This window comes from Pollicipes pollicipes, unplaced genomic scaffold (assembly GCF_011947565.3).
Source record: "Pollicipes pollicipes isolate AB1234 unplaced genomic scaffold, Ppol_2.1 Scaffold_5724;HRSCAF=6776_pilon_pilon_pilon, whole genome shotgun sequence".
In the NCBI taxonomy this organism is placed as follows: Eukaryota; Metazoa; Arthropoda; class Thecostraca; order Pollicipedomorpha; family Pollicipedidae; genus Pollicipes; species Pollicipes pollicipes.
The window spans coordinates 33,775,242-33,800,818 of record NW_023596746.1 but is presented as its reverse complement, the minus strand read 5'-3'; the positions used below and the strand labels follow the sequence as shown (position 1 = coordinate 33,800,818).

At 50.8% G+C, this 25,577-nt stretch overlaps 1 protein-coding gene across 1 annotated transcript; it reads left to right on the top strand.

Annotated features, from left to right (window-relative positions):
* The first annotated feature begins 632 nt into the window (after positions 1–632).
* Positions 633–16,338, top strand: LOC119102969 (SKI family transcriptional corepressor 1 homolog-B-like). The gene is made up of 4 exons (XM_037226418.1): positions 633–687; positions 15,090–15,210; positions 15,512–16,113; positions 16,332–16,338. Exons 2-4 carry the CDS (start codon positions 15,106–15,108, stop codon positions 16,336–16,338), a joined length of 714 nt encoding a protein of 237 aa, XP_037082313.1. The 5' UTR covers positions 633–687; positions 15,090–15,105.
* The last annotated feature ends 9,239 nt before the right edge of the window (positions 16,339–25,577 follow it).

Below are 25,577 nucleotides of genomic sequence, written 5' to 3'. Positions count from 1 at the left end.
GGTACGAGAGATAAATATTTTTGCAATCTTGTGTGACAACGCTGCAGGAGCTGTTTTCTTTTCTACTGTTCTTCATTTGCTATATATCAGCATCAACGAGAAGCAGCAACTTGAGGGTTACCGCTGATTTACATTTACGTCTGGTGACATCACACATGTCACCAGACATCTAGTGACATCGCAGTCTGGTGCCGAGTGTGCCCGCCATTCAGCGCCGCGAAACTCTGCTGACACTCCGTGGCACAGCAGCGACGGAGCACCCCGAAGCTCGGCATGCCTCCGCCGTCCTCCACCGAGCGAACCTGTAACTGACCGGCCCCGCTTACAGCGACCACCTAATCACACGGAGCTAAACTCGCCCGCCGTCCGAGCGTTAACCAGCTTTCAGGCCAGCAGAGAGCGCCGCCTGGATCGTGTGTCGGTAATAACAGCCGCGGCGTCGTTCGTCGAAGCCGACGCCGTCCGTCGGCCACGTCAGAGCCGCGTCCGCCTGTCAGCGTCGCCGCCGACGGCGCGGCTCCGCCCACGCGACGCCGGCGCCGGCGCCGATTGGCTGCGGCCGTTTTATGACCGGTGTACGGACGTGCGGTAACGACATCGACGAGGCCGCGGCGGAAGCTGCCCGGCAGAGACCGGCAGCCCGAGGCAGATAGAGGCGACGGAGAGCGACTTCAGCTGTCTAGCAAGGTGAGCAGCGCCTTCATTGTGACCTGATACAGGTACCAGAGCACATAATTCGGATTGCGTTCAAGGGTGAATACAGTTAACGGGGAGGGGAGAGGGTCAAAAAACCACACAGGACCGCTGGGTTGTCACCTGGCAAAGCAGACAAGAATACTTTAGTGTCCCGGGAGCCGCTATCCTCATCTGTTGGGTTGCGCAGCTGGTCGGGTAACCTAGGGACAGCCGATATCATGCGTTTAATCATGCGTGAAAGCCGATATTACGAAATCGTGCATGGACGTGGAGCCTGGCGCCATTCATTGGGGATGCACATTGTCAAGATATTCTAGATTACGTGATGTCGGTCTTGAAATGGGAAAAGCGGCTTTTATGTACGTATTCGGAAGCGCAATGTACATAGCGAGCATCGCTAGCATCCATTGTGCAATGAAGCCGCAAGCGAGTCGCAAAGCGGCTGGTGAAGCTTTTACGAAATTTCGAGGAAGTTTGTATTTGCATGGGCAGTCCTACCCGAGCCGACCAGAGCCTACTCAATGTTTTTTGGTGGGACTATAGGCTCCTAACCAATGGATATAGAAGGATGACGTTTTGATTGGAAGGAGACTTTATTTCTTAAGGCTTATGTCGTAGCGGCCACGTTGCCTTGTCTCAAACTTAGGGTGTACACGAACCTTTTTGTGCAATACTGCATGCGGAAAATCGCTGATGAGGTGTCTACTTCGGAACCTCGTTATCAGTAAGGATCAGCGCAACATGCGACGCGTTAATATAATCCCAGATTTCTTACTGAAAACATAATCGTTTGAACTGAGACACCACACGCATAGCATTCAATGCTTTAGTGTCATTTAAACATATGTTCTCAAATTGCCGTGAGTGTTCGAATGATTCACGTGGTACCTGGCTACTGGCGTCAAGAGAAGTGCTGCGTCATGAAGGTGCCTTGTTTGTTACGCCGATGGTGTCAAGGATATCGTGGCTTCTGCGCTCTGGTACGCAGCCCGCTGTCTATACCCTTGGAGAAACCTTGCTACCATTGCCGGATTCCAAGTTGTCACCCGATGACAAGTCGTCAGTCCCCATCCTGACCGCGCGGGTCTCCTATGGAGCCCGTTCTCCCCAGCGAGAGCGAGTGACCTGCTGTTGATGTGATCTGAACACCTCACATCGACACCTGTAGCCGGTCCTAGCCGATCCAGCTGCACTCAGGGGCAGGCTGCCCAATCTGGGTCGACTGTGCACACCTTTAAGACCTCACAGGCAGGTCACCGCCGACTGCGCCATCCTCCGAGTCAGCGGATCCTTTGCTCTGCCGCTGGCTCGCTGTCACAACGGCCCGATCGCATGGTTTGCGCTGAAAGGCCATCAATGTTGGAATGCGGTGCGGTATCCGCTTTGTGAATATTTGCGCAGTGGACCACTTAGCACTTTTCAATGCGTCCGAGAACTGCGCGACTTCATCGTGCCTTTGGCACAAAAGTGGATAAAAAAGCCCGAGGAATCGAACGAACAGTTTGCATCTCCGAGCACACGAAGATTGCTGTTTGAGAAACAAAGAAGATGTGTGGAGCACCTCGCAGCATTCCAATGATCTAACCACGTTTTGACCTCCTCGTGGCTCAGTTGGCAGAGTACCGAACATACGACAGCTGAGATGCAGACATAGGTAACCACGCCACGTGGCGTGTCAATGCCGGTCAGTTGGTACTGGCCAACACGGCCAGACCGTCTCGGAAGGCGGCGACATGGCCCTGCGCGGCACATAAGGTCTGTCGGCAGAGCTATTCGTTAAATTGAAGTAGTCCGTTGGGAAGGGAGGTAACGGCTTCGCGACGGGCTATGCATGGAGTTGACAAAGATTCTTATCTCAAAGAGACTCTTTGCAAATATGCGATAACATTTCCTCAAAAACGGATGATTATAAACACTTATGTTACCGCCAAACGTTTCCTTAATGTAGTCCGATTACTTTTTGGTGTCCGCATGTAACCAGTCCCTGCTGGTATGGTCGTGCCGATGATTTCCGTCATTAAATGTTATTTTAGGGTTTGACAAACATGAATAAAGCAGTAAGGAATTTAAGCGAAGTAATAAATTGCAGGCAGGCTAACTAAGTGAACAAGAACAGCCTTTTTGATTGGAGCGCATTAAATGGGAACGAACATACCTACTTGTTAAACAAACGTGCAATAATTTTTTCAGAGGTGGCGGTAAATACACTATCGCTTTTAGGAATATCACACAAAGGAGAGCAGAAACTAACAGCATACCGCAGCTACACTAGGCTTGAAACAGTCGAAACTTGAAACTTGAAGCAGCAAGGTGCATTCCCTTAGTGTGATTACAAATCATGCAGCAAACTGATTGTTGCCCGACCCATACAAACGCCAATAATCAACCCAAAATGATGTGAGCAAGTTCTGCCTCAAATCGACCTCGTGCTTAAACCAAGCGGTATTGGCCAATGGCATGTTACCGTCATGCTACTGAACTTAGTTGTCTGGTGTACCCCTCAAAATGCATAAAACATGTCCCGGACATCACCAAAGCAGTGGTCCAAACTGGGCACATACCTCGGCAATGCACGGTCTGGCACCAATCGAACACTAAGTTTCTTTGCGACGGCCAATCACAATTGCAATCACAAATCACACAGCAATCAGACTTCGGCCACCCGCACAACGCTGGTATCCGACAGTAAAGATGGCAATGAAAGCGCTGCCTCCAGGGCGCATCGGACCCTAGAAGCAAACGACGTCGGGTCAGAGAACGCACACGTACCATCTTGCTACACAAGCTCCGCTCACCAGTGCGCCTGGAACATATACGCTTCATCAGCGTGTCTTCTGGCATGTTTGCACTATGTTGTTATGCGTTTATCAGGAGTCAGACACAAAGTTAAATACACTGCGGTAAGTTGCTTTAAGAACTTACTTTTAGCTATATTGTATCAATTGAGGTAGCTCTGATAGACTGTAGGTATTTATCAAGCCGCTACTGCACGGGAGTTTTCGCACAATCTGCTTCGGACGAAAATGAGTGCGGAGATAAACTTGAAATGAAATGCCTGCTTGCATCCCTCAGCGACTTACGCCGAGGTTTCGCGAGATGCCCGTACCACAGACTTGTTGTGAAAACTAATAAGGACGACCAAAAATGGACGGAAGTATGCCCCCAAAGAGCTTAAAATGACCTTGCATTCTATTCACATCCGGCGTATTTTGGTGGTGCATGCTTCCACGTTTAAGACAGCGAGCTGATGTCGCCAGTGTAAGAAAGGCCGATGAGATTAAATGTCTTACATCGAGCACCTAAACTTACATGAATACAACTAGTTTTATAGACTAGACTGGGTTTTGGAGGTCGAAACGAAGTCGGCAGAAATTATCATGCACCCTGCATGCTTTCTATAGCCTTGCGGTTTCATTTCTGGTGACCGAGTTGGCTGAGGATTTATGTGTCTGCTTTCAGATACGATAAGTCAACATATTATGTCGGGTCATAAACGCTCAAACATATGGAACATCACTTGAGGCAACTTTTTCATCGCGCATACGTGCAATCTAGCTCGAACGTAGGCAGTTTCCGATGTCCGGCGCTCAGAGCATTTTGCAGTTTCAGCCATATATACGTTTCCTGAAATTGAGGTGACTAGAATGTATAACTGCTACAAGGCGTTAAGCGTGAAATATTGGATGAGGTGTAAACATGTTGAAATTTAATCATTGATTTCCTAATGAATGGAAGCCAAAGCGTAAAAGACAGCATGTTCCGACACCAATGTTCATCACGAGAGCTTCACTTAAACGAGTGCCAACTCCTAAATTCCATGTTTGACAATCTTGGTGAAACAATTGTTAGCTGCTCTTGTTAGTAGACTGTTAACAGGATGTAAGTGAAAAGCAGGTTTGGCATGTTTAGTCCGAAAAATGCTTGACAGTGTTCCCTAGGGGGATGCTGCATTCACAACACACTTTTAAACCAGTTTTTCTTGTTTTGCTACTGTAACTGGCTAATTTTCAGTCTTGATCATTAAAGACCACAAGAGACCAAGATCAGATGATTCCTTTTGTTGTTTTTGGTTATATTTGTAGGGAGGCAAGTACGTTTGATACATTTCATCAGGGCATAGACTGAGCGGAACAAAAACAGTTCTGTTCGAGCCATGCAAAGCTCGTCTTGCCCTACGTGCGAGTTTTGAGTGCGGTTTTCAACCCTAAAATACGTTCGTGATGATGGAAGATATGGGCCATTCAAAGAATGCTAGTTGCCGAAACCCACTGATACCCACTGCATGGCGTTAGATGAAAGTGCATGGGCACAATAGAAACCAGCAAACCAACGATAATGGCCATTTGGTCACCTAGATTAGTGCGAAATCAATACAGTTCATAGTCTTAAAACAAATTCGAAGTATATTGAATGCATCCTTTATGTCTCGACAGCTCTAAACAATCAACTTCACATTCGCAGTGTCGTGACGCCCGAACAAAGCTTGACTTTTGTTTCGTTACTGCTTCCAGTGACAGTTCCGACGAATTTCGTGGTGCCCGTAGTGTAGCGGCTCTCCCTGGATTTCCAGCAAAGGCTTGACGTCGTTATACAATTGAAATTAACAACTCAAAATGCCTGTTCTAGTCTTAATTAGCGCGCCATGCCTGATTCTTCGCTTGAGACTTGATTGTATTTCCCAGAAACATTTATTCTGTTAGTTTTGACGCTTAGTTTGGCGCATGAGAACGGCTTTTAAGAAAAATAGCAGGCAACACAGCTATGCCATTCACAGCTCTGTTGAAGCTGTGAATGACACCATTTAGTGCAAAAGTGAGGAAAGACATATAAATGCCGCGCGATCGACGAGGTTAACTATTCTTGCAAATCCGTAAGTAGAGCGTCGGGCGCTAGGACCAACATGTGACATGTGATAGAGAGTTTCGGATTTATGTTTAAGTTGCTCGTCATTGATGGCTATTTAGTAACTAACCAAGCGAGCCATGAGAAGAGGTGGCCTTGGCGCGGCATCGCCTCTTGACGCGACCGTGGCGCAGCATCGCGTTTTGACGCGGCCGTGGCGTAGCATCGCCTCTTGACGCGACCGTAGCGCGGCATCATCTCCTGATGCGACCGTAGCGCGGCATCACCTCTTGGCGCGACCGTAGCGCGGCATCGACCGTGGCATGACATCGCCTCTTGACGCGACCGTAGCGCGGCAACGCTTCTTGACGCGACCATGGCGCGGCATCGCCTCTTGACGCGGCCGTAGCGCGGCATTGACCGTAACGCGGCATCGCCTCTTAACGCGGCCGGGACGCGAATGGCGTAATGTTCCGGTAAAGTGTTCCCGCTTAGCTGGGATTGCTCGCCTGATGTGGCAGACTGGCGTATGTGTTTTCCTTCCTCAGAGACATCCCAATTTGACAGAGCTTGATCACAAACAATACTTTCCGTGGCACGCTTGTCCTGCTAATTGCTTGTGTTGGTGTTACTTAAAAAAAACGAAGGGTGCCTTATATTATTTGTTTAGATGTTTTTTTCACAGCAATATCCTCTGCACACATTAGCGTACTCCATGTCTGTAGCTTTTTCGGTGTTGCGTTGATTTCCTTATGTGGAGCAATTTGTTTCGAATTCCCCCATGTCTGAGAGAGATGCTTGAGTCTTGAATACTGCATGTTTGAGGTTCATGTCTGGTTAGTGATGTTTTTCGAATAAGTTACATGCGCGCGCCAACTGTAGCAGTTATGTAAACTTAACCTTCATTAGCAAAGGAGGTCTGCGCAACACCTCGCATTTCTAAGCATTTTCAGAACTGTTCTACCGTAATACAATTGGAGCCACCCTGCATTTAAATCTGTTTACACTTCATGAATAAACTTCAACTTCTTACCATGTACTACCATGCGCCTAAAACAGCAGCCTGTGACCCCGTTCACAAAGCATTGTGTTATCAAAAATTTATAGAATTGCCACTTTGTGACGCGTTTTTAGCGCCAAGTGAACCATTTTGGGACAAATTACAAGCCTAGACTCAAGTCAACTTCTTCCAACTCGCCCGTCGAAATAGGAGGCATGTGTTATTTTACAACGTTTAAAAGCAGTGTGTTCTAATGTTTTCGGTTTTCTCAATGCACGTTTAAGGGGAGTTAGGCAATTATCTATAGCTGATTTTGGTTGCTGAATATGCATTTGGGCCTTGCAACAATTTTTATTTCTTGATTTTTATCGATCCCATCGATGGTTGTGTATGAACAAATACAATTCTAAAAGATAAACCAATCAGCGGGCAGGAGAGGACGAATGCATTGGTTGGTATGTCGCGAGTAACTGTGCGCTAGAGACATGGCCATTATTTTGGTTGCTAGGTAACGTAGAACAATCACATTTCCCTGGAGTCTGGCGCAGCTGAATGTAAAAAAAAACAGCAACATAATGGCCGCCGACATCGCTGCGCTGGCAAGCTGCCGTCAGCGCTGACAAGTGACATCCTCGAAAAGCCATTGGCTAGAACTACGAAACCTTCCTTATGATATCGACGTGTTTAGTAGTGAATGTTGCTTGGGGGCTACCCAACCACTTTGGTCTTCCATGCAAACCAAAGGAAATTTGGGGCCGTCGCAACATCGCATCAGTGGAGGCGAATTTGTAGAAACGAGTGACACAAATTTGTAAATAGAAATTCCCCATCATCCTTCGTGAACAGCAAAAGCCGCTAAGTTGGCTAGACACACTCTCCCTAAATGTGGTGACAAGCGTTACCAACAAAATGAGCCACTAGGTTTTTTTTTGTCATTTTTGCATTACATTTCGGCTACTTCATTTGTCTGTTATCTCCGTGTCAGAGGATTTCAAACATTGGCTAGATTGCTCTGCAAAATCTGAAATATTTATTGGCCTGTGGTCAAGCTGCCAATGCAATACTTTATCCAATAACGATGATGTATGTACCTTTCAGGTTCGTGCCACTGTATATCACACACGCATAATTTACCGTCCAAAGGTAGAACAACGTTAATGCTATGCTTTTTGGGGGTGGGGAATGGAGTTGTTGATATCATTCCATGCAGCTCGAATCACTGTACCTTGTGGCGTAAGCAAAGAACGGAAAGTTTGTGCGTTCAAAATTCGTCCAAAGTTCCTTTTCTGAGCAAATATACATGCTTGATTAGCCAAGATCTCAAATGCTTCTTCTGAAGACTTTACTCGATAGCGCATAGGATTTTTTGCCATTGGATGGCAAGCCTTCTTGATTATACTTGAGCATCATATTAACATAGCAAGCAGTACAAATTGACATATATTAAGAAGCACAGTATTACCGCAGACAGTCACCGTACTTGCAAATGACCATCATTGCATGGTTGGTTACCAACTTACCTTTTGTGTAACAAGTGGCAAATTCATTGATCTCACTCTTGCAATATGACGACCAAGAAAAATATGACGTACGAGAGACATAGATACAGACTTTATCACGTACTCGGCAAGTCTTGTGCTATGGCGCAATTCGTTAGCATTCATCTGGCTCACATGGCACACTATGATATCTGAAGAACTTTCAGATAGCTGGATATATTTTATTACAAATAATGGTTGGTTATGGGAGACAAAGAAATAAATGAGGAGCAGTTTACGTGAAAGCCTTATCTAACAAGGAATTAATAGAGTCGGTGACTTAGCACGAAAACTGTCCTTTTATTTTCAAATTTCCAGCTAACGTGAGAAACATGCTTAAAAATGTGCGACCTACCGGAAAAGAAAAATCGACCATGAACTGACCGCAAGGTACGTGAAAAAATCCGAGAGAAGAGACTGACTGAGTCGAACAATTAGTGTTACTTAGATTAGCTTAGTGCTACTTAGACAGATTAGTGCTACTTAGATCAAGGAGCATTATGAAGTAGCTTGCCATCGACCAACGCGGTTTGTCACTACTTTTTTTCTGCCAAAGCACAGGCGTCCTGTCCGGGTGAGGATTCGTCCACACAGTGGCCACTAGGAGCCCAGTCAGGTGTACATTGTACGTAAAAATGACAGACGCATACACGAAGGCAAAAAAGAGGCCACGGTCACGATACAAGTAAAACACAGCAACGAAATCAACTTGTCATTCATGTTGGTATGACACTTAGGCACGCCCCGCGACCCCACACCTCAATAACAGCAGCCAGGGGGGAATTCCACGCACGCGCGGCCCGACAGGAGAATGGTTGTAGATATTCCTGTCAATGGACAGGAGAAGGTTCTCTGCCTGACTGGCAGCCAACATCTCTCCAGCTGCAGCTCTCCTGCAGCGGCGGCTCTCGCTTCTCTCTGGGATACCTAGAAGCGGCTTACAAAAATGTTTCTGAGGGCTGGCGGGCAGTAGCGTTCGTTCAGCGCGCCAAACATTTTGAGGTAATGCACCATTACGCTCGTGCTTAGCCACCCCGAACGACTTAAAGACGGGTGAGATCTGGATCCGCGACAGATGATATCGGGCGGCGCTGCTCCAAACAGGGAGGCAGTACAGTAGGTGAGGAAAAGCGACCTTTACCGCGAGCTCAAAGACTGGGTATGAAATGGTGGCGAGTATGTAGAGTGAAAAATGGATAGCGTTGTATTTGGGAATCACCGCCGATGTGTGGGGCTGCCAGGTCAAGCCTTGGTCTATGGCCTTGCCCAGGACGTTGACAGCGGGACATGACGGGATGCGTGGACTTGATAGGGTGATGCAGAAGCTGTGTGTCTTTTGGATTGAATATTTGGTACCAAATATGATGAAATAGATCTAATCGAAGTTTCTTTAAGTCGGTTGGACTGACACCGATTTTGAAATTTGTGGGAAGGAGGGAAGTGGTCCAGTAGTTGAGTATCATCAGCATAGGACAGGAGCCGGCCATGGGAAAGGAATGGAGAAAAGACAGAGGAATGCCCGACTATGGAGGCCTGGACCCCACCGTGGGCCAATGGGAAAAATCAGGTCAGAGCCACCCGCCAAAATCTGCCTCCAGTCTCGCAGGTAGTCGTGGAGCTATCCGGGTACACATCGCACCATTATAGCCTGTCCAGGAGGAGGCTACGATCACCGCCGTCAAAAGTTTTGCGTCAGATGTGCGTCGTCAACGACACGTTCACCCGCGTCAGTAATCTTTGCGATCCACTCGACTGACAGAGCCTTTTACTCCGTGGAGTAAGCCTTCTATTCCCCGGGTACTCACCTTCTCCATGGAGTGAAAGAGTGACGGGATCGGTACGGATATTAATTTTAAAACAGTATATGGTTTTCCTGTAGATACGTTTTCCTGTAACGTACCACAAGGAGTGCGCGACAACGAGGCTCATTCGCTTCATCGATACCAAGAACCGGAGGGGCATACGTTCTCTTCAGGTCGGAACTGGCCATCTGTCACGATGCCCGAAAAACTCAGGAGCGGCCGACGGGGCAGGAAGCACGGTCTGTTCCCCATGGAGCAAAACGTGCCGCTCGCCCACAGTTGCGCCCTATGAGCACGCCTTGACCATAACGAAGGCCAACACATGCGCGGTAGGATGGCAAGCGGCGCCAGATGAACATCTGAAGACAAAGATGCATCGGAACACCAAGCCTCAACTTAGAAATGCTAAAAAATGTTGCATAAGGCTCCATAGCACGCGCCACGTGCGGTGTGTGTGGGGCCATGATCTGCATGCACTGAATGCATGTGTTGAGTGCGAGAGTTCATCTAAACTAACTGCAATTTTCAGGTATGGACGGTGGTACAGCAATGCCTATGCGCATTTGAACGCCGTGATAGATGCCAGTGCTCATTCATTATGGTCGCACCCATTTCTTTCCTAATATTGTTCCCTCAAGGTTTCCAACATGAATGTTCTCAGTGCACATGCATCCTTGTGCATATATTTAAAGCTAGACGTTTGCTTAAATATGCTAGCCGGCACGGACACTTCAAGTGCGAATGTTCTCGTCCATGCACCTGTGTATTGTTGTAAACACGACCACAACCACAGCAAGCATGGCCATGCCATATAGAAGTTCGTAACACACAGTCCTTTAATCATAAGTTAGCACCAAGTAATGGGGCGCGTGAAATGAACTCCGTTTACTCTAATCATGAGAAGTCCAGTTCACATGAGCTTCATTCCGCCTGGGACGTCGCTCTGCTTGTAAGGCCGTGCAAACTCGATCCCGCAGAATTAGTCAACGTAAGTTTTGCCTGCCGCATTACACTGAACTGTCGGCTCCGCGAATTGTTGAAAGCCATCTTCAGGACTCGTTTGCTTCCCACTGTTCACTATCTCAAAGTCAATACAAATGGAAACAAAGCACCGGATCAGACCAAAGGGACTGTCTACAGTGTGCAAAATTGCACTAAATAGTCCGCAGCAAATAACATAATGGTTGTGATGGGTATGTTCGAAACGAAACTGCACGAACACGGTGCGCCTATGATAGCCATTAACATTCTCATTATTGTTTACCTTTTCATATGCATTTCGGTAATAGCGCAGGGTGGTTTTGAAGATTTACGTGCTGGATCTTTTCCCATTTCATATTTCAAGAAATGCGGCTGCAACGAGCTCATTCCCACTATTATGGACGGTTCAAAGCGCATTAAATAACCTAGATTGGTGTCGCGTTCATAATGCCTGTGGGCATCGGAGATACAATTAGCGAAACACCATGCGGCAAACACGTCAATGTTTCAGACCCGCAGTTACTGTCAGGTCAGCATTACCGGGCCGCCCGGAGCCTCTCACAATATTGGATCACGCTGCGATACTGTCCGAAGCACTACCGTCAAAACAAGCCCGGATTACATTCTTCACTTATGCCATTGTGAGGATAATTGCAAAGTAATTGCACGGATCCGGCGGCAATTGAGGGATCTAATCATTTGATTCGCCGTAATGTCGAGCGCTATTCCCCTGCCGCATGTGTCGCGCCCGAGCCTCGCGCTCCCTAGTGGCACCCGCCGCCCCCGGCTCCACCCTTTTACACCGGCATAGCGTGATTCGATCCACTTGCAGAATTAAAGAGCTACGCGAGTGAATAATCGTCCCAGCAGCGTGCATGACGGCGCTAGTGGCCGGGGACTTGTAATGACAAGTTAAGTAACATAACCGCGTGAAATACGCGCCTCCAGCGGCCGCGGCGCGACCTCTCGGTCCAGGCTCGCGCTATCGACCCGGCCGCGCCATCGCCCGCCAGCCGATTAAAAATTCATCCGGTTAAATATGCGCCCATTAATTTAATCACTCCGGTGTAAACAGTTACTCGTAACGGAGCCCGGTGGGCAGCAAATACGCGGCGTCTGGTACCTAGTTTGGGTGGCTCGCCGCGCAGCGAGCGCGGCTCGATGGCAGACAACTGTCACTTGGCGCGCAATTCTCGTGTTTGCCGCGCCGGCTTAGGCACGGGCGGCAATCCGAGCCGGCAGTCCAAGAGGAGTACAGCGGCTGTGAGCGTAAACAGGGTTTTTTATTCAAGGACTCTCACGCCAAGGATGCAATTTTTGCTCAATGCATTTCCGAACTGGGATGCAGTTGCACTGTCTCTATTGTAGCTGCTATAACAAAATGCTCATGCCCATGCATGATCCGTTATGCTCATGCTTTCCTCATGGTATGCATTATGCTCATGGTTTTTCGGCATTATAACTTTGCATTACTGAAAACCGGCCTTCAGTATACCAAATACCGTTGACACGAAAATATTAAACGATTGTGTGGACATATGAAAATTTTCGACGCACCCAGCAGGGTTTGTGGCCACGAATGAAGCACCTGATCGAGGCTATTAGATGAATCGCGCTAAGCTACAGGATCTTAGCAGCGCCACAGTGTACTGATGACTGCCCGTTGCTTCGCAGACGGCTACATCGGCTCCAGAATTATTGGTGGTTGCGTTTTGGCTTCGCAACTACGATCAAGGCAAAGGGCTGCAGAAGCAATGATCGTGTTAGTCATGGAATCCGTAATCATCCAAGGACGGGTCATTGCTTGACGGCATTTGAGTTTGTAGAGGACGTTGATCGATAACAGGCCACCCGTTTTTTCCGCAGGGCAAAATTCAAGTTGTCTTTGTCTGTGCCGTAACATCCGAGTCGTTTCGACCAGGGACGGGAAAGACCCTTGCTACAAATGCAAACAGCTTGCTATAGAGTGCGCTGCACCCGGTGTCGTGGGCACAGCGTTTTTAGTCCGAGATCGCCGACGTATTCCAGCGTGTACTGCTGTCATCAGCAGTCCCAGCAGCGCTGTTAAATGCCGCTGATGAAGGTGTGCAAACTGATGCATGAAATGAGTCGTGCGAAGTGCATGCCACCGACATTAGATGCCGCTGTGGTCCAGATCCAGTGTACTGAGTTGGTTTGCGAAGCTTTCCGCTGAAGCTCAGAGCGCTCCACTTAACTATGCCTTGCCCCTATCTCCACTGATGACTTTGGGAACAAAGATAGCGAGTCGGAAACGTGTTCCTAAATTAATTTAACCGGTAATCTGAAAAGTTAATTAGCATTGAACCGAATTAGATCTCGGGGGCTAAATGGTGTAATTTGAATCAACTTGTGTAATTTGCGTGGTATGATAATTTGATGCGATTAATTTGCACCAGATTATTAACGATGATGAGATGACATTGACGAATGGAACCTGGTCGACGACCGCGTGTTAAGCTGCAAATAAGGACGTGGTAAAGCAATTCTGGTCGCTGCTGTTCAAACACACGCTAGCATTCACATAAACTTATGTATAGTCTCGCGCAATGCGGTTATGTTTTCACGTGCGTAACGCAAAGCTCTGACCTCAGAAGTAATACGTTTTCGTTGTTTGATGAGTTGCGAGGCTTTAACGAATCACAGGCCGGTCAGCGAATCACGAAGCGCCTGACGTATCGCATTTTTACAGCCTAATCAGGGGCTCGATAATCTCCGCGATGCCGTCACTTAATATCAGAGTGCCGTCCCAGCAAAGTCACAGCAGGACCGACACGTCCACCGCATCACCAGCACTGCACGGCGAGCGACAGGCCCATCCTAATCCCATCAAAGTCACTCGCTACAATTGAGTGAAACAATTTGTTGGCGTAACAGGCAATTTTGCATATTGACGGGTTTTCATGAATACGTAAGCGGGGGCCGGCGCCGACTGCGGCGGGTGTGGCTGATGTGATTCTCGCTCGCCCCCGGGGACGCTTGTTAAGCGTTGCTGAGCTCAGCATCCCCGCCGCCCCTGTGCCGTGTCTGTGTGCTGACCGGCTGCTGCGGCGGCCGGGGCTGCTGACCAGCGTCGGACGGCCGGTCTCGGTCCGGTCCAGCCTGCGCTGGCGGGGCTTGGACGTACAGATTGTGCGGTGATGATGCATGCATTGGGCATCCTCAGACATTAGGTCCTCCCCGTGGGTCGGACCCACCATCGTTGTGCCGGTCTCTTGCGATGTTTTTAAGCGGAGGTACATCACTGCAGCTATCGTCATATTTTTTTTTTCTCTCCGAACGTCTTTGCATAAGTGTCTCCCACGATGAACATTGTTGACATGAAAAGCAATGATCGTCACTTTGCACGTAGCATCCATGTGCGGAATACACTTGTGCTTTGAAACAAACAAGGGTGATCGGTCGACGACGGGACGGCTGCAGCTGTTTCGATGGTTAATTGACGTGGCGTCATAAGGAGTCAGTGCAGGAAGAGATTGAAAAGCTTGGCTGCGTACACGATATCGCCTTACGAGCTCTTCGCCGACCCGTTCCACACGACCGACCAGGATGTTGGGCCGTCAATATCATATGTGCCGATAAATAAGACGGCTGTCATAATCACCACAACATGTTTAGGCTGTGCCCGGGTCAGGCAGACCAAATATACCTCTGACGCAAAGCTCACGTATGTGTGGTTTGATTCACACAGCTGGCTTGCTCTGCATGCTGGCCGCGTTTGGAACTTCCCGGACATCGGCGCCAACCTGCCCGTGGTTGCGGTATTTGACCACCGATGTGTGCTTCGCCCACCACAAACGATGGATGCTTGACTGCCAATTGACCACCTCAGTCTGCACGCACCTCGCCGGCTGGAAATATGAAAAGCGGACGTACAGCCCGTCGGAAATCACACACAGCCTTTTTGAACTATAAACCGGAACTGGAGCTCGTGCGTGACTTCAGACTGGTCCGAATACAAATCCCACGGCTTTCGCCACGGCCCGGGGTCAGTGGTGCCTTCGTAACAGGCCAGGGGGCGGACAAGGAAAGCAGCCGCACTTCCCCGCTCCCGCCACCGCCCTCACTGCTCGCGTCCCAGTGGTCCTCAAATCGGGCGCGGCGGGACGCAGGACCCCTGCTCGTAACTTCCGCCAGTGGCATCCGGCATAATTTGTCGCGCTGTTTACCCGCTGGCCGGCGCTGGCCTGACGGCGTCCTGATTGGTTGCAGGCTGTCACGTGACGAGATGGAGATGCCCGACTCGACGGTGAGTCGACCGGCGGCGGAGGAGGGACACCAGAAGTCGACCGAGTCGGCCGGCGGCGAGGAGACATCGCACAAACAGAACCAGGTGCGAGGCCATGCCTCTCGGGGCCGGACTCGAGACGATATCGCCGGAGGCTGGAGCACGGCCCTGGGATCTGTTAGGTGGTGTCACTCCGCTCAAGAAAGCGTGGGTGTGGGTGGGTGGGCAGGGGTGGTGATGGTGCTACCGCGTCAGCTGCTTTGTTTCGGCGGATAAACACCCATCTGATATTCACAGATCGATTTTCGAAAATGCAATATTCTGACACTCATGGCACAGCTATCCTCAAAAATAAAAAAGTGGGACGTAACGTGATACCTTGAGACCGTATGGGCCCGTGCCACAGGTGAACAGCGTCGTGCTGTACGGTGTGCCGATCGTCTCCCTCACCATGGACGGCAAAGACCGACTCTGCCTGGCGCAGATCTCCAACACGCTGCTCAAAGGCTTCAGCTACAACGAGATCCACAACCGGCGCGTGGCGTTGGGCATCACGTGCATCCAGTGCACGCCCGTGCAGCTGGAGATCCTGCGACGTGCCGGCGCCATGCCCGTCTCCAGCCGGCGCTGCGGCATGATTACCAAACGCGAGGCCGAGCGACTCTGCAAGAGCTTTCTGGGCGACAACTCGCCGCCCAAGCTTCCCGACAACTTCACCTTCGACGTGCTGCACCTGTGCGCCTGGGGCTGCCAGGGCCAGTTCTACCCGGCGCGCTACAACTCATCGCGCGCCAAGTGCATCAAGTGCACGCTGTGCGGGTCGTTCTACTCGCCCAACAAGTTCATCTTCCACTCGCACCGCACCCCGGAGGCCAGCTACGTGCAGCCGGACGCCGCCAACTTCAACTCGTGGCGCCGCCACATCCGCCTGCACGGCAGCCCACCCGAGGAGGTCGTGCACGCCTGGGAGGATGTCAAGGCCATGTTCAACGGCGGCACGCGCAAGCGGTGCGCGCCGCCGCCGGCCGCCGCCGCGCCCGCCAAGCAGGCGCGCGCCGAGACGACCGGCGGCGGCGGAGGCGGGGGGCGGCGGCGGCGGCGGCGGAAGCGGCGCGGCGCCGCTGGAGCTGGCTGCGCCCTACCCGGACCTGGTGCGACCAACGCCGAGCCTGGTGGCGCCTCCAGCCGCCTGCTTCTCCCGCCTGCCAGCGTTCGGCGCCTACAAGCGACTGACGGCGCTCGAGCCGGCCACCTTCGCCGACTACCTGTGGCCGGCGGCCAAGTGGGCCGAGCTGGCGCCGCTGGCGCCGGCACATCTCTGGCCGAAGCGGCCGGCCTTCGGCTTCCCGCTGGCCGCGTCGGGTGTGCTTGGCGGTCTTCTCGATTACTCGGGGCTGTACGCCGGTCTGCCGCCGCCGCCTCCGCCGCCTCCGCCGCCCCCACCACCCGAGCCGGCCCGGCAGCAGAAGGCGCCGCCCGCCTCCGCCTTCCGGCCGCTGCGGCAGCCCTGGCTGCCCGACCCCACCGGTGGCAGGGCGCTGCTCGACGCCGAGGTCAGGGGTCAAGCCCTGCTCGACGCCGAGGTCAGAGGTCGCTCCATGCTGGAGGCGGAGATCAGGGGGCACGCGCTGCTCGAGGCGGCCAAAGAAGGCGCTGCCGGCAAGACGCAGGATGAGAAGTCGTGCAACGCGTCCACGACCGACAATGTGGGTACATTATTCGTACATTTTACAGATGCCACTGTTGTCTGTAACCTATGGCGCGTTGCATGCGATTTAATAAGTTGCCGGTTACAGACCATTTATGATACTTTTGAGCCTGACCATAATAATCGGTGGATCCCCGGCCATACCTTTGGGAGACCGAGCCTCACGTTTAGCAAGGCATTCGAGTTTGGCCTAAGCCAACGCCTGCAGACGCTTTGGTTGCAGGCGCTTGATCACAACTCAGACTTAATTTATTGCAAAAATATTAAACTCATCTCTCCGACCTTTTACCAATCCCCCCGGTCAATGTGCAACCGTTGCGCCATGCAATCACGTCCCGGGCATCTCCAAGCACCGCTTCGGCTGCTTCGGTGAAGACGTCGGTTGGCAGTCGCTGCGCCCTCCGCCATTGCCCGGCGGCGCCGCCATTTCGCCGCGGCGCTGATCTTTTGCAGCATCGACCTGCGCTCGCCGGACAATCGCAATTATATTAGCGGTAACAAAGCTGGCGGCTCCACAAACATCGGCCATCAGCAGTAGTTATTGTAGTGCATCGGCAAATGCAGGTTAACCGTTGGCGGCGCCCGCCGCTCGCTTTGTCGCTGACGGCGGCAAACACGCCCGAAGTTTGCTCAGGCTCCATTTTCGTCCAGGCCGCGCGCCGGCGCCACCTTTCACCACTGTTAAATTGTCCCTTTCATAGTGACGCGGGCGTTAATGCATTTTTGCGTCGTTTTATTTAATGGGAGCGGCGGCCGACTTTGCTTTGAGGGCGGGTCGGGCCTGCCGCCCGTATTGTGGCGATTAACCACTCGGGCACTCGCTATTGTCGGCGGCAGCAACTAATCGACGTTCGGCCCGGCCGCCCGCCAATGGAAGCAATCAGTCAGGCCCGAGCTGTGTACAATGCCGACCGCCGACTTGTTGCCTATCCTTTTAACATGATTGTGTCGCATGCGGCGCTGAAATAATCACTTTAAAATGTCCATTGATTACCGCATCGATGCGCCCTGGCGGAGAGGTCGGCGCGCTTCCGGACGAAAATTCGGTCTGTCGATGGGGCGCTGGTCTGAAGGGAGGACATTCATGAGCATGCATTCCACGCTGGTCGTGTGGACATCGACCGCTATTGGAGACGGCTAGCTAAGTAGGACCAGCGGCTCGCACGCTGAAAAAATCGTGTGACACAAATGGCAAATTTGTCACGGAATCATCTGTAATCTGCTGGGTCAAAGATGCTCGAGAGCGTAGGGCATACGCACGCATATTGTGTTTTCATACCCACTGCAATGAATAACGCGGCGTGGATGTAATATAGAAATATACACACTCACACAATTACTGTACGCTTATTACTAGTATATGCACCTTGACAGAAACTGCATAGAGGTTTTCAAAAAGGGAGTAAAGCACACATATTAATTGAGTGAGACTTAAGAACAACTTTCATAACAGTTGTCCGCTTTCACCGCCCATCGATAACGCCCACCATTGCGCTCTAACGCGACTGCGTGCTTTAACCACCAGCTCTTGGGAGCCGCTACTCAAGCTAACTGACCTACACTCCACTCGACTGCTCCCTGCACGCGTTACCCCCAGATCTCGCCGGGTGTTGTGAGCCCTATCATTCGGCGCTTGCCTTTCGGGGCGGCGGAAGCCAGCTGTCTAATGACATACCGTTCCCGGGCGACAGCCACCATTTGTCAGCTGTTTTCACTCGCGAGAGCCATTACAGAAATGACGTCGGGCTTAGGCCGGAGCCTTTAGAAGGCTGCAAGGGCGGATTTCGTTGAATGCGCTTAGCTGGATGTTCTTAAAAACTTATTCTGGGAGAGAATGACGCTTGCCGCATCAGATGGCTGGTAATCACCATTTTTTGTCTTCCTTAATCCTAGCCGGCCATTACCAGCAGCACACAACAGGCTCTTAAGCTCTCTTGTGTGAATATCATGCCGCTTTGCTAATTACTAAACTGACCCTATATAGCTGTCAATGACTGACTGACGGACTAGAGGAAATCATTACCTTTTTTGTCCCCTGTCTGCCAGTGCAAGACTTGTGTTGGCGTGCATCACCACCACAGGCGCGACACTTCGGAAGCCATTGGAAAAACCTGGGCAACGAGCTGAACGAATTGTGCGCAAGTGGCTAGAAGAAAAAGCCTGCCGGTTTTCTCGTGTCGTGTTTCCTCATACTCAAAACTTCCTTCGGAGGAACTTTGCGTTCTCCATTTTGCATACAATTTGATCATGCGCAAATCTCTGCAAATGCAAACTATCACACACACACGGGTCTTCGTGTAGACAAATTTATGTATCGCGCAACGTTGCAGTCTCAAAACGTTGTATATGTAGTTCTGCTCACATTCTTTCCCTATTCGCCACATTGGTACTCATCAGAAGCAGCGTAGCCAAGGTTTTTGGGCTTCCATGGTCCCGTCCTTCTCCTGATCCGAAGGCCCAGCGCTGTTTGAGTTTGAACAAATTGTGTTGCCCTCTCGAAGAACTTAAAAACCTGCCGCGTGATATAAAAAAGAGCCCCGAGGCTAACAAGGTCTCCCAAAGCCGAGAACAGGACGAAAGATGTCGAAGGAAAGAGGGACCTCGTGGCTGAAAGAACCTTGATTAGCTGATTTGGCCCCTCGTAGGTGAATCCTGACCACAAAACAGAACGCCCTGCAAATTTGCATCCTCTGGTTAAACCATATAACTATGTTTTCTCACGCATGCGCTGATAGCATGGAAATATGGACTTCGGCTGATACCTGCCCATTGGTGCTGTGGGTGGCGGATCAGCGAAGACATTTTGGAGGCGCGTAATGTTACGCGAAGATGATATGTATATATATATATATATATATATATATATATATATATGTGTGTGTGTGTGTGTGTGTGTGTGTGTGTGTGTGTGTGTGTGTGTGTGTGTGTGTGTGTGTGTGTGTGTGTGTGTGTGTGTGTGTGTGTGTGTGTGTGTGTGTGTGTGTGTGTGTGTGTGTGTGTGTGTGTGTGTGTGTGTGTGTGTGTGTGTGTGTGTAAACTACCCAGGGGTGTATGCATATGCACGTCATGCCACCTCACTGGCTGCTGTTTGCATGCTACAAATTCGTGGGCTGATCAGACACATTGTTTTGCATTCCCAAACCAACATATCCAGCTCCAGGCAACGGCTGAGTCAAACCACGGTCGTGCCAACCAAGCCTTCCGATAAAAAACAGAATACTTTCTAGGTGCAGCTGATAGCATAGGAAAATGATGCTTCTAGTTAATTCCCGTTTTGGCGTGGCGACGAAATGAAAAAGCTGTGCAGTGTCCGGGATGCGAACCCACAGCTTGGAACACATTGGCTAGAGCGTTCAGCGATTTACCATCCCGGTTCAAACCACAGGTACCGTTTTCTAAAAGTCCTCGTCCAAAATTGAATGCAATGTGCAAGGATGGGCCAGGCGTCCGTCCAAAATAGTCTAACAATCAGTATGTCCAAAAATCTCCAGTTTCACAAAATTGTTATTTTGTCCCAAGAGCGCCAGTCGTAAGGCGGTAATCCAAAATTGATGGGAACTGCGAGAGTTGGGGACATCGGTGCTCGCGCTCCCATTTCAGTTTATAAGTCCCACGGCCCAAGAAATATGTGGCAGTGCATGCCGTGAGGGATTTTATCTCATGTTCAAAAAAGAGTATTTCCTTATCTACTCTATCTCCACCTTGTTTGTGCTCTGGACTTAAATTTTTGAAAATAAGGAGCATTAAATAAGTTGAGATGCATATAATTTGCAGAGCAACAGAATAATATGGGCCGTCCAAAAAATCCAGATGTTTATCCCTGTGCGTCTAATTTTAGAACTAGGTTTTGAAAACGTTTGAAATTTCAAAAAAGGAGTCCAGTTTACACCTCCAGTTCTTAGAGCAGGTATATATGTATGTATACATATGTATACGCATATATATAATATATATATATATATATATATATATATATATATATATATATATGCATATATAGATATGATTGTAATAAGAAGGAATGCAACCAAATATCGTACAAACAGGTATTAAACATTTTTTAACAAGCTTTTCTTAAGGATCCTGATACGGTTGCTTACCTGTGAAGTTTCGTGTAAAGGTAACTGCGACGCGTCGTTTTTTTTTTGCCATTTATGCAAACCATATCCCTTGAGTGCAAAACAGAAACTCAACTCAAGGAAAATAATTGTTGCCTGGCATGTTTTGATTCCTGCTACCCCAACTGCCAACTAATCATGTTTGGTGTGACTCTGCTTGGACAAAGACGCATTCCAGTTGAATTACTTGATCAGAACTGCAAGTGTGACCTGGTCCCGTTGTAACTAATTTGTCGTGCTTCCAGTGTTACCATACCCCATTTAGCTCGGCCTAATTGACCTCATGACATTCCCGACCGTGTTCGACAGCACAGTCAAGCGCTCTTTTATGACCCATGCAATCCCGTTTTGCCCAACCTTGTTGGACACAAGTCGTCCGGTCTCAATTGTCCTGACACTGATGATGATGTCATCCTTGACTGGGTATCTGACTGATGACATGACTGATGATGATGTCATCCTTGATGATGACATGGCCATGACTGACATGATGGCCATGACTGACATGATGACCATGACTGACATGACTGACATGACTGGCATGACTGACATGACTGACATGACTGACATGGCCATGACATGATGACATGACCATGACTGACATGACTGATGATGTCATCCTTCCGACCCCGCTTGATCCAAGTCCTGGTTACATCTGGTCTGTGTTTGTCTAACGTTATATGAGCTGACTCTTAAGGCGCTTCAGACTTGATCCCGTTTTACTTGACCCAGTTTCTTAACCCCGTTTGACCTGACCCAGTATGACTGTGACCCATTCCATGCCGTTTAAACCGAGTCATGTTTGTCTGACCTGATGCGTCAGACCCCGTTTGGCCTGATGCTTTTCGACCTGACTCTGATTGATACGAGTCCGTGTCGCCCGACCCTGAATGACCTGGCCCCATCTCGCTTGACCGCGTATGACCTGACCCCGTATAACTCGACCCTAAACCTCTGACCCTGAATGACCTGAACCCGTCTTTCCTGACCCTGCCTCGCCTGCCCCCTCCTCTGACCCCGTGTTCCCCGGCCCCGTCTCCCCTGACCTTGCCTCCTCTGACCTCGCCTCCCCTGACTCCGTCCCCTGATCCCGTATAACCTGACCTCGTCCCTTGACCCCGTTTGACCTGACCCTTTCCCTGACCCCGTATGACTTGACCCCACTCTCCCTGACCCCGTTTGACCTGCCCGTGCCACTCTAACTCCGTTTGCCCTGACCCTTCCCCTCGACCTCGTATGACCTGACCCTGCTTCCCTGGACCCCGTATGATCTGACCCCGTCTCGCCTGACCCCGTATAACCTGACCCCATATGATGCGACCCCGTTTGTCCTGCAGCCGGAGCGCGGTGAGAGGGGCGGCACCAGCCCTGCGGCGGTCCAGGACGGCCCGCTGCGGTCGCTCTTCATGCTGAAGGCCGAGACAGACATCCAGCTTGCCCACCGGTAGAGGGCACTGCGGCCGCTCGCGGGCAGGTGCCGACGTCGGATGATCTAGACCATAAGAAAATGGCGCGCTGGCGGTGGCGCCGACTGGCCGCCATTAAGGTTTTAGATATAGACTTTGGTGCTACGTATCCTGTTACCTCGTGGCGATAGAAAGTCGCATGTTTTACGTGCGACCTTTGATCTATGTTCCGTTGTTATTTGTGCTGGTAGAATACTTATGGCAGGCTTTGCATTGGCCAGCGGTGGCCGGTGTATGTATTATCTTGTTATAATATGGCAAATGATGTTCGATTCAAACAGGCGTTTTCTGTCTATTGATGATATCTAGGTTTGCCATGTAGTTGTAAACAAGCTGTCTAGCGTCAATTTTTCGTACTGATTGGTTACAGATTCTTTAAATTCAGCACGGCACCTGACATCAGTGAGCACCCCGAAAATCGATGTTGTCTAAAAATTATACCGATGTACCAGTGGCGGACTTGCCAACAACAGCACAGCTTCGGACACAGCTCTGCTCGTCCCGATAGCCGGACATTTTCCTATTTCCAGCCTTAAAAGCTAATTGCTGCTTTCCTTCCAGCAGGCGCTAGTCACCCACACCGCCAGTGTGGATGACTAACAGAAGGCAGACACATGTGGCCTATGTAATGTAATGACACGTGTGTCTACCTTTTCCTATCCCTAGCCAGTCGCTTGTTTGCGAGTACGCTCTGCACACATCAGTGTAAATAACGTAATGAAGCGGGGTCTCTAATGTTCATGCGATCGCTGCCTTCTGAGACACATTGACAGGCGTAATATGGTGATGAGGGAACGGTCACGTAACGGGGCTGGGTTACCACTGTACATTTCATTGGCTAAGGTGTCAGTTCCTGTTCGATAGAGATCATCCGTGCACGGCTTCAGTGCCGCCGCGACAGGCTAGTCAGACGAGATCATTTTCGCTGGTCTGGACGTATCGCCTAATAGCGTTTTCATCTATCGGTCTGTCATCATCAGTCACCATCGTCATGGCAACGCCAAGAGAGGAGGGTCGGGGGTTAAGTCTCGACTCACCTCAACTCAGCTCTTCACACAGAACTGATGGGATTATGTTGAGCTTTCATGGAGGCTTGGGGCCTTCGCACCCCTGCTCCTTTCCTCGACCTGAACTTGTCACCAATCAGCTACACGCCATTGCTCCCGGGACATTTACCGACAGAAGTGGGATTAGCGATTACAGCTGGTGATAGTCACCTGACTGCCTAACGCCTCAGAGATCGCACATCGCTGCTGCGCACCGACGACCCCCTCCCAGGATGACCAATTCAGCAGCGCACAGTGGACACCTCTTGCCCTTCCACATCGACACCGAAGACTCGCCAGCTGACGACGAATCCGCCGGGGAGCGCACCGCCGGCCACCGGGGAGCCTCCCCGCCCCCTCACGTCTCCGTCTCGGTGCGGCCACCGATCGGGAACGAGCTCGTGGGTCGCGCCGGTCACCATATCCCTGATTACCATTCGTTCAATTTGCGCACGCCCCGGTGCCGCGGAGTCGGCTCGCGGCGCGCCGGCGGGAAATTAGTACTTGTCAGACGGCGCGGGGGGCGCCGTCCCGCGGGAGCCAGGGAAAACAGCAACGGTAAAACACGGCCAGGAAACGCGCGCTTGCCAGCGGTGATGGCTATTTGACCGGGTGTAATTAGATGAGGTGTTCATGTGTGTGTGTGTGTGTGTGTGTGTGTGTGTGTGTGTGTGTGTGTGCCTATCGACCGGATGGTGGGCGACCGAAAGCGCGCGCCCGCGGGCGGGCGCGCGCGCCGCCGCTCTCAGTGTTTGGTCACTCACCGAGAACGGGTGCCATTCAGCGGTCGACAGGCGGCGCGTAGGCGGCTTTGTTTCTAGCAATACACGTGTCGTGCCTCGCTGAAACTTTTGCACAGGATGACGGTCCTTTCATGTCGCTGGCATTTAAAATGCATGTAAAAGCGACGGCTGAGACGAAATGCAGTGGGGTTTAAAACAGGCGCGTTCGCCAGAGATAGCGAATGTTGAATGTTTACTAGGTGAACTCCGAGTGAATACAGCATATACACGGCTTGCGAGTGGATGGAGGCGCTACCAACGTGCGTTTGCATAAGTCTGCGTGTATCAAAACGCAAGGCAAGCCAAGCCAAAGGTGCCCCAGAACCAAGCCGAATGCCTCAAAGTCGGTCGCGTGGGCTTCAGCCGGGTGGGGGTGAGGGGGGGGGGGAAGGGAGAAATATTCCCCCTCGAAGCTTGCGTGCACCCTGACTGAGCAATGATGGTGTTTTTCGATAGTTTGATTGCCCAAACTATCAGCTGGCTGCACCCCTCCCCCCAGGTTTCCGGTTGTCCCAGGTCTAAAATCTTGCCTAGGCCAAGGCCGGACGACAGGCCGAGCGCACCCCAGCACGCGGGACACCATGCCGGGAGTGTTGGGCAGACATTTTGGGGTTTCCTTCCCACACCCGAAGCCACCTTAGTTTTCTTTTATGTTACCAAATGTGTTCCTCGCATGACCTTTTGTCCATGATGTACATTTCCGGCCATACTCGACCCACGACTGCATCGCGTTTTCAGGGCGGTCGGTTTGGTGTATCGGGTGATTCATAACCGCCGAATGTGCACTCTGCAATCAGCCGCTTACATCAATGTATCGGACGACGTCTGTCGCATTCGTTTGCTTAATGTGCGCCACTTTAACCTGGCCGAAATACGCTGCACGAGGAGACCTAATGACCTCCACATTAGGCCACTCGCCTTTCGGAAACTTGAATCGCACTTGAACGCGTCGTGCATTGCCGATGATTAACCGGCATGTGGTACACGGAGTGGTCCTGAAAATCCAATAGTATTCGGTTTGAACAAGGCTCAAATAGCGCAACTCAAGAAGCAATTACGTTCTGCGAAGCTCCAAGTGGCGCACGGTCTTATGGTGGCACTGAATGTCGCTGGCAGCGCGCTGCTCGACAAACAGTGGGTTAGTACAGGGCCCATTCAGCCGTCCATTCGGCAGCCGTGGTGAAGGACGACTTCCTATCGTCATTCACGCACGATGACCTGAGAACGGACTGAACGGCAGCCACTGCAGGCAGTACTGCGCACATCAAGCCCACAGCCTGCTTCACCTCTTCATCCCACCGTCTGCCACCCTCCACAGCACGCCACACCACGTGACGCTTCCTGCCAGCGTT

Excerpts from the sequence above, each read along its gene's own strand:
- LOC119102969 (XM_037226418.1), top strand. The coding sequence starts at position 15,106 with ATGGAGATGCCCGACTCGACGGTGAGTCGACCGGCGGCGGAGGAGGGA. Across the intron at positions 15,211-15,511 it reads CATCGCACAAACAGAACCAG|GTGAACAGCGTCGTGCTGTA; the intron begins GTGCGAGGCCAT and ends CCCGTGCCACAG.